Source organism: Stylophora pistillata, chromosome 8 (assembly GCF_964205215.1).
Source record: "Stylophora pistillata chromosome 8, jaStyPist1.2, whole genome shotgun sequence".
NCBI classification, from domain to species: domain Eukaryota; kingdom Metazoa; phylum Cnidaria; class Anthozoa; order Scleractinia; family Pocilloporidae; genus Stylophora; species Stylophora pistillata.
The window spans coordinates 21,768,548-21,780,652 of record NC_142526.1 but is presented as its reverse complement, the minus strand read 5'-3'; the positions used below and the strand labels follow the sequence as shown (position 1 = coordinate 21,780,652).

Genomic DNA, 12,105 nt, shown 5'->3' with positions numbered 1-12,105 from the left:
TCGAACGACCTGAAAATTAGTTCCTTAAAGAGAGCAAACTTAAACTTAAACCTGGAAGAACGTACTGAGTTTAGTATCGAAAAGAATAAAGGCGCCATAAAGCCGACTGACAAGGGCGATTTTGGCCGGCTCATACGGATAACTATCTGACGAGCTTGCGCCAAATTTTGATGAAGAAAAGAAAATGTTAACGTTTCGAGCAGAATTAGGGGAACGGAGAGAAAAGCGATTAAAGATAAGTGTCGTCGGAAGCAACGAGCCAGTATTTCTCCAACACCATCCAGTTATCAGTCAAGCACTTCAATCCCTCTAAGTTCCTCCAACTCGACGGCAGGTTAGCGCCTAGTACCTAGAGATTTCGGCAACTTTCGCGGTTTGGGTTCCTGTTTGAAGATAAGTATCGTATTTATTTCTTCTTCGGTTTGGATCTTTAACCATATCTTTACTAGCTTTATTTTTTGCTTCGCATATATGGCGTTTACCACACAGGCGATATTTCACTATTCTCCTTGGTTTGTAGTATCTAGCAATCATATTGCGGTTTGGATCTTTAACCATATCTTTACTAGCTTTATTTTTTGCTTCGCATATATGGCGTTTACCACACAGGCGATATTTCACTATTCTCCTTGGTTTGTAGTATCTAGCAATCATATTGCGTATTTAAGTACTTGAGAGCAGAACTTTTACTTCACAACACTTTATTCAGATTGTTCATTGATTGGTATCCTTGGTCTTCAACGCACATACACAATCATAACCTCAGCGTCTCCGAGGTCAGCTTGAGAAATGAAAACAAAAAATATTCACTGACAAATATTACATAGTAAATTATTTATTCAAATCTCTATAAATAAACGATTGCCATAATACCTAATCCATTTTTTAGAGATAGAGGGAGAAGTAAGAAGACAAATAAAAAAGCTGATAAAAGTCTCCTTTCCAAAGTGAAACCAGCTTTTGAGCACCGGCCTTGTGATCATCTGAGAGATTATGTCTTAGATGACTTGTACAATTATTTCCTTTTTTTTCTCTCAATTTCCACCGATAATTTTCTCCAGCATCTAAAATTGTGATTAAATTCTGACACGCAGAAGAAAAAAAAATGGGGTCACTATTGAACACCCTATTTTTGGATAAGTAAAGGAAAGTGCCGAGTTATCCGAGAAAGGGTCGACTGGATCAGCTCAACCTACGGCTATTGCACCAAAACAAATTAAAAGAGAATGGTAATGTTATCCCATGCTGCTTTAACGAAAACAATCAACAAATGGCAAGGAAACCATTCGATAGGGTTGTTCAGGAAATCTCTTGTTATTTTCCTGTTTTGATAGCCAACAAACAAAAAAAAAACAGAGATATTCCTAGATTTCTTAAAGTAGTTTTTACCTTTGTTGTTATTCTATATGATATTGTAAGTTTTCTTGCTGTACAGAATTCCCGGTACAGGGTGAAATCTCTCCCAGTCACTGTAAGGTCCCGTGATCAAAAACCACCAAGCATCATTAAGGCATCCTTTGTAGGAAGCTGTAATTTCAAAGTTGCGTGCCCCGTGATGGCCATTAATGCGAAAGGGATCGTATATCGTATGTTCAAATCCCGTACAGGCCTGAATTTTTTTCAGGTCTGATTTTCACTATTGCTTAAATAGTGCTTTACTGCGAAGGATCGTGCACATATACATTTCATAACCGCAGTTCATATATATGTATTTCATATGTTTGTTGTTTGATTTACCAACTTACGGGTTTATGTCGAATTAATTTGATGGCCTGCTCCCAGTTGGCTTGTTAGCTCAATTGGTAGAGCGCTGCACTAGTATCGCAGAGGTCAGTGGTTCGAATCCCGTACAGGCCTGAATTTTTTTCAGGTCTGATTTTCACTATTGCTTAAATAGTGCTTTACTGCGAAGGATCGTGCACATATACATCGACAATGATGTTATCGATGTTATTAGCTACGTAGCTTTTATGAGAAGGGGTAGAGCGGAAATTCGTTTCTTTTTTTGTTGCCCCTACTAATTTAGACTTATAGAACTATTACATTGCGAATGAAGACAATGAATTGCGAGAACTTCGACAGTGAAAAATGACATGGCGAGTCTTATGACTAATAACGACGAGGCCGACGATGATGTTGGTGGAATTCCGTCGTTGGATCGCGAGGCAACTCTTTTGCTGGGAACCGTTTCATGTTTCGGAAGAACTGTTTGCTTCAATAGCAGAATTATAGTTTAATTGCAGCGAATTGCTAAAGAAGCTCCTAGATGATAGCAATCATCAAATAAACATTTCGCATTAAATTTAGCAGTAGGTGACCAAAGCGTACTATAAGAGTTTGTATGGATTTTAAAATTCAAACTATCTCTGTTTTTTCCTTTGAAAGCTACAATACAGTGACGACTACTCTTTAATTCGCGTCAAAATCGGTCAAATGGCTAACAGAAGCGTTTCGGCGACATAAAGAGGACACCACTTAGAGAGGTTCGAACTCTATCGTAACTTTTCAATGGAAAACAGAAATAGTTTTCGTTCGAAATTGAAATCCATACAGGCTCTTCTTTCAACCTCTTATAGTACGCTCAGTGGTTACCGGTGATTACGGCATTTTGGGCCGGAACTATGCCGTGGTACGTCGTGATATGTACCCTTAAAGGGGAACTGAAGCCTAAAATTGGTATATTGTTTGCATTCATTTTTAGTTAGTTTTAGAGGAGTAAGACAAAGTGTCGATATTCATTTTCGTTCACTTCTTGTTTTTTTACGAGATAATTCAATTTGAAGTTGCCTTTTTCCCGCTTTTAGGGGTGTAAGACCGTCGGCTCAAAATAGGTCAGCAGGGGTCGTTTATGACGTCAGTGGTGGGAACCAACTTAAGAAAAACAACTGTTACTATTTCATTTTCGTAGTTAATCCCCATTACAAGTCACGCAACTTCGATAACTCCATAACCAAACCAAATTTCTTTACGAAGACTACGGGTTTATTATCTTTCTTCCCCACCAGTGACGTAAGAGCGAGCTAAAATGACCGCTGACATCGAATTTCTGAGCCGCCGTACAACGAGGCCAAAATACCCCTTTAAACTATTTTTCCGAGGCGAAGTTGGGCCCAAAGACTGAAAAAAAAACCCTCGAACATTGCTATTTCAACTATAAGCTGCAATTTAAAAATGGTTCGTTTTTAGGCTTCAGTTCCCCTTTAATGCTCTTCATTGATCACTATCATCTCCGAGAGACACTTTCTTCAGGGATCGAAGTGATCCGGAAGGCAGGTGTTATCGAACAAAAGAGGCAAAACAGAAAAACCGAGAAAACACCAAAAAAAAAAAAAACAGCTATAAACACCATGAAAATGACTCATTGACTGACGAAACTCGTTTAAAACCAGTCATGATAAACAAATTAACTAGATCATCGTTTTAGTGCAGAGAGATACAGCTAATTCAACGTAAAGTCAGTGCTTGAGTCTTCTGTGAGGGAATCTGAAACGGAGCTTCAAGGATCATTTTTGCTGAGGTAAGGAATTAAGAAAATATGACCGGGATCGGGATTAGCCGGTAGAAACCGTCGGGATTGAGGGATTGAGGGAAAATTCCGGTCGGGAAGGCGGGATTGAATAACCCTATTGGAGACCCTCATACATGTTTACTGCGTTTTTAAGATCATTCCATGGTGATTGAAGTAGTTTATGAAAACATCATTTGTTTAGAGAATTTATTTCTCGGTTCTGGATTCAAATACCCACCATTAATTGACGTTTCTGTTTGAGGCTGGAAAACGTAAATGCAAATGTTACTCCGCCACTGGCTGGAATTACCTCAATTTATACCTATAGTAACCTTAAAAACTTTTGTTCGTTTCACCCTTTTTCGCAAAGATGATGTACATAGCATGTTATATGTTAGGAAAAGAACTGATGAACTTTTCAGTTTCATGAATACCTTACTTCGGTTACGGGACAACCGTCTGCGGAATTGTATTTTAATTCCAAATTATACCATGTACGTTTAGACATATCTTAATTGTATTTACAAGGTTTTCCTACGGTGCTGGACAAGGGGTTTTAAGTTCAGTAAAGTGGAATAATTGCCACTTTGTTTGATTCCTTAATTTGTCTGTGCAAGTTGAAATTTTTCTGGTAGTACGCCTCGTAAAACTATTCTCGGTGAATGGCAAATAAAAGTTTGTCGTGTCTTTCAATGAGCAATGAAGGTCGTACACAAGGGGCCCACAAGTTTTCTAGACTTGTTGCGATATACTATCCTCCCACTGCAAAAGATAAAACAGAAATGTGTGGATGAACTCTTCGCTAATATTTCTAAAATTTTTGTGATTTCTTATACAGTGCGATCTAATCGCATTACACTTCTTCACTTTAACAGTTTACGATACAAACAAGCTAAAACAATGGATCATACAAGGTATTCAATTAATATGAGGAGAAATCAATTTTCTTTTCACAGAATATCTCAACGTTTAAACTTACCTACCGTTATCAACTTTTACAAAGTTCTTTGAGATTTTCAAGGCCATTTTACTTAAAAATTAACACAACAGCAGCACTATCACAAAATCAATTAGAATATCAATGTCTTCGCAGGAAGTCGTGCAGAAATTCGTTTTCTGCACGTTCTGAATGTCATTTTGTGTTCATTCATGGGTGTTTTGGTATGTCTCTTAAGTGTTAAGTTATTTAAATAAGTATTGACTAATTGAGTATTCGTCCTTCTGGTCTATGAAAGCCGTCTCGCTCAACGGACGCAGTTGGCCATGGTCACGGTATCCGCGTTAGATCCATCTCGATTATCTGTTAATCAAGCAATCAGATTGCTATTTCAAAGTCGATCGGTTCTTCAACAGCAAACTCAGAGTGGTCGAATCAAGGCTATCCAGTTTTGCTCAAAGTTTTTCTGAAAGTAGCGGTGCTACAGTTGATCAAGTTGTGAAGAAGGCTCGTCGTGAGAACTATACATCAGCGCGGACGGAAGGGAAACCAACCGTAACTTTCTCATAAGTCACAAGTCCTCGATCTGAGTTGGATGACGCTTCAATCGACTTGAAAAATAGTTCCTTGGAGAGAGCAAAACGCAATCTCGAAGAAGGTACTGCTTTAGTAACGAAAAAAATAGAGGGCCTAAATCTAGCTGTTGGAACGAGTTCGGTCGTTGGTTTACGGTCAACGAATATCTATTGGACGAACTTGCGGCAAATTCTGGGGACGAAAAGAAAATTTTTCGAGCGGTGAGGAGAGTGATTAAGGTTAAGCGTTTTCAGAAGCCACGAGCCAGTTCTTCTCGATGACCATCCAGTTACCAGTCAAGCACTTCGATCCCTTCAAGTTCAAGTAGCACCCAGTGCGTATGGATTTCGGCAACTTTCGCGTTTTAAGTCCCTGTTGATCATCCCGTCATGGAAACGGCGCAATATAAATCCACTGTTTGAAGATGGGTATCATATTCATTTCTACTTCGGTTTGGATCTTTAAACGCATCTTTTCTAGCTTTGTTTTTGGCTTCGGGTATATGGCGTTCACCACACAGGCGATAGTCTAGTATTCTCCGTGATTTGAATTAAGTCAGAGCAGAATTTTTACTTTACGACACTTTATTCAGATTATTCATTGACTGGCCTCCTTGGTCTTTAACGTACATACACAATCATAACCTCAGCGCCTCCGACGTCAGCTTGAGAAATGAAAGTAATAAAATTTTTATTATAAATAATGTATAGTAAATTATTTACTAGACATTATACTTATTTAAATCTCAATAAATAAACAATTGCCGTAATATTTCATTTGTTTTTTACAGACAGAAGAAGAGGAAGACAAAGAGTCAATGAAAGTCACCTTTCCCAGGTGAAAACAGTTTTTTAGTACCGGCCTTGTAATCACCGGAAAGGTTATATTTTAGATGACTCGAACAATTTCCCTTTCAATTTCCAACTGCGGTTTTTCCTCCAGTCTTTAAATGTTTTCATCAATCAATTCTGATGCTTAGAAGAAAAAAGGGCGTCCTAAACTGTCACTGTTGAATCCCAGATTTGTGGAGAAGTAAAGGAAATCGCCGAGTCAATCCGAGAAAGAGTCGACTGGATCAGTTTAACGTAAGGTTATAACACCAAAAACAAAAAAAGGAAATAGTTCTTCAATGTTGTTTTTTTTTAAACAATGAACAAATGGCGGGGAAACCAGGCGAGAAAGTTTGTTTAGAAAATCTCTTGTTATATCTCTGTTTTGATAGCAAACAAACAAAAACAATAACAGAGATATTGCAAGAGTTATTAAAGCAATTTTTACCTTGGTTGTTATTCCATGTAATATTGTGAGTTTTCTTGCTGTACAGAATTCCCGGTACAAGGTGAAACTTCTCCCAGTCACAGTAAGATCCCGTGATCAAAAACCACCCAGCATCATTAGGGCATCCGTTGTAATAAGCTGTAATTTCAAAATTGCGTACCCCGTCACCATTAATGCGAAAGATGTAAATGTTTACCGCGTTCTTAAGATCCGTCCATGGTGACTGAAGTAGATTATTTTCTGAAAACCAGTCAAGGTTAGTTGTCCCTCTGGCATTGAACTTCATAGAGATAACTTCTGTTCCATTCGTGTAAAGTACTAAACGAACCTAAAGTCACACAAGAAAATTTCCGTTATCTACATATTAATAGATGCGTACATGGAGAATTGGAGGAATTGTTTATCAAACTCTTGTTGTCCCTCCCAAACATATTTTAAAGAATTCTAACATTTTATCAATTCTTTGTATGACACAGATGACATGACATCACGATGTAAACTCCAGGAAGCAAAGTTTTGAACTGGAAATTATTGTATCGGCGCCTTGGTTCTGGTATAACTCTGCCTTGGCTACTACTACTCCTGGTTCTAATCATCCCTAAAGCATTAAAAGCTTCCGGGGTAAAGTGTAAAATTCAGCCTACTACACTGGTTGCTTCCTAAAAAATTTAAATAAATTACTTTTTCCAAGTCATTTCTAGGGAAGTGCATTAACATTGTATGAGGATTTAGTAAACGAAGTTTCATTTAGACAACAATTGCAAGAATTTCACTAATCAACATCTATCCATTGACTGCATATCATCTTTAGTCTTCAACGTACATAAAAAATCATCACCTCAGCACCTCCCACGTGAGCTTGAAAAAAGAATTAAAAATGTACTAATTGATAAGTAATAATAATCACGATTGATTTATTGAGATTTCATTAGAGTCATGATTGACATAATACCTACTCCATCACTAGGGAAAGATCGAGAAGAGGACGAATAATAATGAAAAAAGTGGATAAAAGCTTAAGTCATTCTTCACAAAAGAAACCAGTCTTGAGCTCAGACCTTTTAATCATTTAAGACCCTTTTTATTCTAGTTGACTTGTACTATTATTTCATGGACTCCTCAGTATCATCTTAATTTATAACTGGGATTCTGCCCCTGTATTTCACAATTACATTTAAATTCCCCAACCCTGAAGAAAAAAAAGGATTAACTGAAAAGGGTCTTAAAAATGTCGCTATTAAAGTTCATTTATATGGAGGAAGAGACAATTGCCTTTAAATCGGAGAAAGGCTCGACTGGATCAGTTCAACAATTACTTCACTAAAACGAAAAAAAAAGCAGTTATTCCATGCCGTTTTAATTAACCAAAACAATGCACGAATGACAAGGAAACCATTTGTTGATGGGGTCATGTTTAGGAAATTGCTTGTAATTTCTTTGTATTGATAACAAACAGACAAAAAAAAAAATAACCGAGGCATCCTAAGATTTCTTTAAGAAATTTTTACCTAGGTTATCATTCCATTTGATTCTGTGAGTTTTCTTGCTGTACAGAATTGCCGGTAAAGGGCGAAATCTCTCCCAGGTACAGCCAAGTCCACCGATCATAAACCACCCAGCATCGTTCTTACACCCTGCGTAGAAAGCTGAAATTTCCAAGTTACGTGCCCCGTGATGGCCATTGCATTGATGCGAAAGGGTTTTAAAATTGTCGTGCTGTTAAGATCGGTCCATGGTGATTGAAGTAGATTTTTTGTGAAAACCAGTTCGCACAGGTCGTCCCTCTGGCATTGAACGTCATAGACATAACTTCTGCTCCATTCGTGTAAAACACTACACGAACCTATAATCGCAAGAAAATTATCTTTTATCTACATACTAAATGGATTAACAAAAGAGTCGCACAATTGGAGAAGTAGAGAAATTGATAATCAAATTTCATTGTCTATTTGCAAACTTACTTTGAAGGATTCCAACGGTTAATCAATTCTTTGTAACCGTCACATGACAACGGAAACTCGTAACTTCATGTTTAAGAATCGTTCCCCCAACACGAGCACTCCCTTAATACTTTTTTCTAAGACAACATACTCTGAAGGACTGGGAAGTAAGGTAACCAAAGAGAGTAACGTTTTTGCTCTCTGATCTACACTGTCTGATTTATATTATCCTTTAGTATTAGAACGTTGCTGCAAAAAGGCAAAATGTTCTTTTTCTTGTTTCATTTCTAAAATAAGTTGATCCAATTAATTGAGTTAAATTACACTAAAGTCCATTTGCAGGAGTGTTTCTCGATAGAATTTTTGATAGCAATTTTTCATGAGGTTGCAATATCAGCCCAATACATTTGTTAGCTTCTTAAACATTTAACTGATATGTTTTTCTGAGCGAATTCTAAGGGGATGCATTAAACTTTTTATGATGACTTTGAAAAACAAGTTACATTCATCCTAACCCTCTGTGATATGAATATTTCATGGACTAGTAACCTCTCGAGGATTAAGCGTTTGCCAACTTTTGAACGAGGCCGTTTTTGTAATGACCTTGGAAGGTTGAAGTGGTATCTAAGGCAGTGATAAAATTTTCTGATGATGTATAGGAAGACCTCCATAAGGCTTTACCGGTAGGTGAAGAAGAAAGTCCACCAATGTATTTTAATATCATCGTCCAACCTAGAGAAAAAGATTGTCAGGTTAATGAGAATTGCATTTTTTATGTGTAAGATCTGGAAAGCGCTTTTCCGATAAACTGCCTTTTGGAACCGTTTTCCCCAATCTCCTACGCCAAATCTTGTCGAAACTGATTTGAGTACATTTAGAACAGGTTGTTGGTTAAAGATGAGCAGAATCAGCTATTTAGAAGGATCCCGTATCCTTGCACTGATGTCGAGATAGCGATAGATAAATTGATCAGGCAAGGACATTTACAATTTGAATTTTAGTTGAGTCCGAGAGCATTCTAATTTATTTGGAAACTACTGATAAGCTTTATTCAGTCTAATGTACCTCCTCCATCGCTTGTCTGATTGTAGTACACCGGGAATGGATCTTGTCCATGATTGGAAATTTTGTAGACTCCAGTTAACTTTGGGACTTCAGAACAGTTCTGGGGCAGAATGACTAAAAAAGCAGTACATAACACGCTTTTAAGAATTCCTGCATATAATGCAATGTTCTACAGCCTGTTAAATTCAACATGTATTTGCTACTCTTCTTTTGACCAACTTGTCTGACTACAAAACGAATCTTCGACTTTATAGATTGAACATGCTTACGAAGAAAACAAAACCATAATATTTCGATAACTTAACGGTTGTGGAGAGCGGTAGTTAAGTCACATGTCCAAACTCACGGGGGCTCTCGTGATTCGTCCCTTACGGGTTTGGGCCTGAGCACAGTTCTCCCTGCTTTAAAAGTCGGTAAACTATGGGGCAATTTTTTCTGAGGAATGTGGATGCGTGGATACTGTCGATACGCATTCTCATTCTATACCTCAGAGATTGAAAGAGTGGTTTTCGCGGCAGTCGAGATGTAAATGTATTACCAACAGCAGAAAAAAGGTAATCAAGAATTAATTAAGCCTGGATGTTACTGATATTTCGATACTTGAATACCTTGTTCACAAGTCTCTCCCCTGAATCCTCGTGGACAGACACAACGGTATCCTTTTGAAGTAAACCCAGCTTGACAAGTTGAATTTCCTTGACATGGGGCACTTTCACAAAGATTCTGTGATTAAAAAAAAAAAAAACCTTAAGTAAGTTTGGTTTGTTCGCTTTGTTATTTTTTTCTCCAACTTGATCACGTGCAGTTCTCGATGGGCCATTATATTGTCATTATCATCATAGCTTTTATCATCTTTAATATAATCATTCTTATTGATGTGAATATTATTAACATTATTGTTATTATTAATGTTATTAATCTGATTATAATTCGCACTATTCATGTTATTAAAAATATTTTTATTATTGTCATACACTCGTGATTCGGTCAAAAAAAAAGTATCAGTCCTCTAGTAGATTGCATCATAACTCCAACAATTAACTCACGCCGTGAACAGGTCTGTTGTAGGTTATTTGGTTATATCAACTAAGTTGAAATTATAAATTGGCCACCATAAAGAATAAAAAAGTGAACGTTTCGAGCGTTAGCCCTTTGTCAGAGCTTCGTCTTTCGCTCTGACGAAGGGCTAACGCTTGAAACGTCAGCTTTTTTATTCGTTAAAGTGGCCAATTTACAATTTCAACTCAGTAGATATAACCAAATTACCTTGTTACACCCACCGACGCAGCACCATGCACAGTTTCTTTGGAAACTTTCAGCCTTTACTCAGGTCTGTTGTAGGCCTATTCATTCTCCTCCGAACTATTACTCGAATGTTAAAATAAAATTTTCTCACTTAAAGAGCAACCATGCCTAAATGTGGCTACTTCTCCTTATTTTATTCCCTATTTCTATAGTCAACTGATTAGCAATGTTACGTGAGGTTTAATGGACTAAAACATTTGATCATGTTCAAGGTTGTAAGACTTACCTCAATTCCTCGGTAGCTGTAGCCATTTTTGTTTAAGAAATTCTCGCTGGTTACTTGTAAATATTTGCTGTTATTTAGTACACATGAAGGACTCTCATCACTCAGTGTTGGTCCGTAGTTGAAAGACACACAGTCAGAGTCCATATAACAAAACAGCTCGCAGCTTTCTTTACTCTCAGTTGGCACGGTTTTGATCATGTGATTACGTAAATACTTGTCTTTGGTGTCTGGGTTGAACAGAATGGCTCTGCACTCATCTGAATTTGCTGTCACATGTACAAGGAAGAAAAATCGACCATTACCCGTAGCTGATCAACATAATCGATATATATCGTAATGAAAGTTCACAGTTTCATCCCTCGAGGTTCCAAGTAATTGACTGCCTTGTATCCGCGGAAACTGATGTGATTTGTTTATATCTACACTAAGTACTAAGATGTGGAAACTTCTTTGGAGTAAAACATTTGGACGGCCAGAGGATTGAAGCAATGACTTGTATTGACAAAAAGCTATCATAAGGGAAGAGTTCCAATTACAGAAAATTTTTAAACAATACATGAAGCAGTAAATGGTTTGAACCCGGGGGTAACATGTGAAGGTGTAGTCTGATCGTCCGGGTGAGTGTAGTCCTGAGAAGGACTGTTGTCGGTGGCAGTGACTGACGTTTCGACAACCTGTGCGGAAGTCATCATCAGAGTCAAGTGAGTGATTGTTGTCAGTAGAATGTTCTTATTCCAGTTCGTGTGAAATGATCGGTTGGTTTTGCCGTGATGTTATTGGCTGTGAGACTCAAGTGACGTAAGTCGTTCGTGATTGGTCTGTTTCGGTCTGTCGGTAAAGCTAGGTTGTTCTTTTTCGGTTGTTTGTGATGTTTATGTCGTGAATGAGTCGTTTGTATGGGGCGGGTAGTTGTTGACATCTGTTTAGGGGAGTCTGTTCTAAGTTAGTAAACCAGCTTTCCAGAGTCAGTCGTTGAAAATAGTCAGTGCTGTAGGTTAGGCATTGCGCAGAGTCCCATTCAATGTTGTGGTTGGTAAGTCGATGGTGTTCAGCAATGTGATTGCTGACATCACCTTTCCTCGTCGCCCGTCTGTGTTCAGTCAGTCTTGTTGTGAGGTTTCTGCCAGTCTCACCGATGTAGGAGGCTTGGCAGTCGGAACAATTGATCTTATAAATCGTTCCCTGTCTGTTCCTCGGTTCGTCTTTGTCTTTAACGTTGGTTAGTAACTGACGTAGTGTGGTGATGGGTTTGTGGGCGACGCGGATATTG

General features: G+C 37.9%; 2 protein-coding genes across 4 annotated transcripts; both read right to left on the bottom strand.

Moving 5' to 3' along the window:
• Positions 1-4,311: 4,311 nt before the first annotated feature.
• LOC148725470 (uncharacterized) lies at positions 4,312-6,623 on the bottom strand. The gene is made up of 2 exons (XM_088729914.1): positions 6,300-6,623; positions 4,312-5,685 (listed from the first exon to the last, which is right to left on the bottom strand). Exons 1-2 carry the CDS (start codon positions 6,583-6,585, stop codon positions 5,642-5,644), a joined length of 330 nt encoding a protein of 109 aa, XP_088586040.1. The 5' UTR covers positions 6,586-6,623; the 3' UTR covers positions 4,312-5,641.
• A 433-nt stretch (positions 6,624-7,056) lies between these two features.
• LOC148725469 (uncharacterized) lies at positions 7,057-11,383 on the bottom strand. 3 transcript variants are annotated; one of them, XM_088729913.1, is made up of 5 exons: positions 10,836-11,383; positions 9,913-10,027; positions 8,843-9,404; positions 7,808-8,142; positions 7,057-7,157 (listed from the first exon to the last, which is right to left on the bottom strand). In XM_088729913.1, exons 1-3 carry the CDS (start codon positions 11,031-11,033, stop codon positions 9,394-9,396), a joined length of 324 nt encoding a protein of 107 aa, XP_088586039.1. In that variant the 5' UTR covers positions 11,034-11,383; the 3' UTR covers positions 7,057-7,157; positions 7,808-8,142; positions 8,843-9,393. The 3 variants fall into 3 exon arrangements, with proteins under 3 accessions (XP_088586039.1, XP_088586037.1, XP_088586038.1); XM_088729911.1 differs by having other exon boundaries at positions 8,843-10,027; XM_088729912.1 differs by having other exon boundaries at positions 8,921-10,027.
• Between the last annotated feature and the right edge of the window lie 722 nt (positions 11,384-12,105).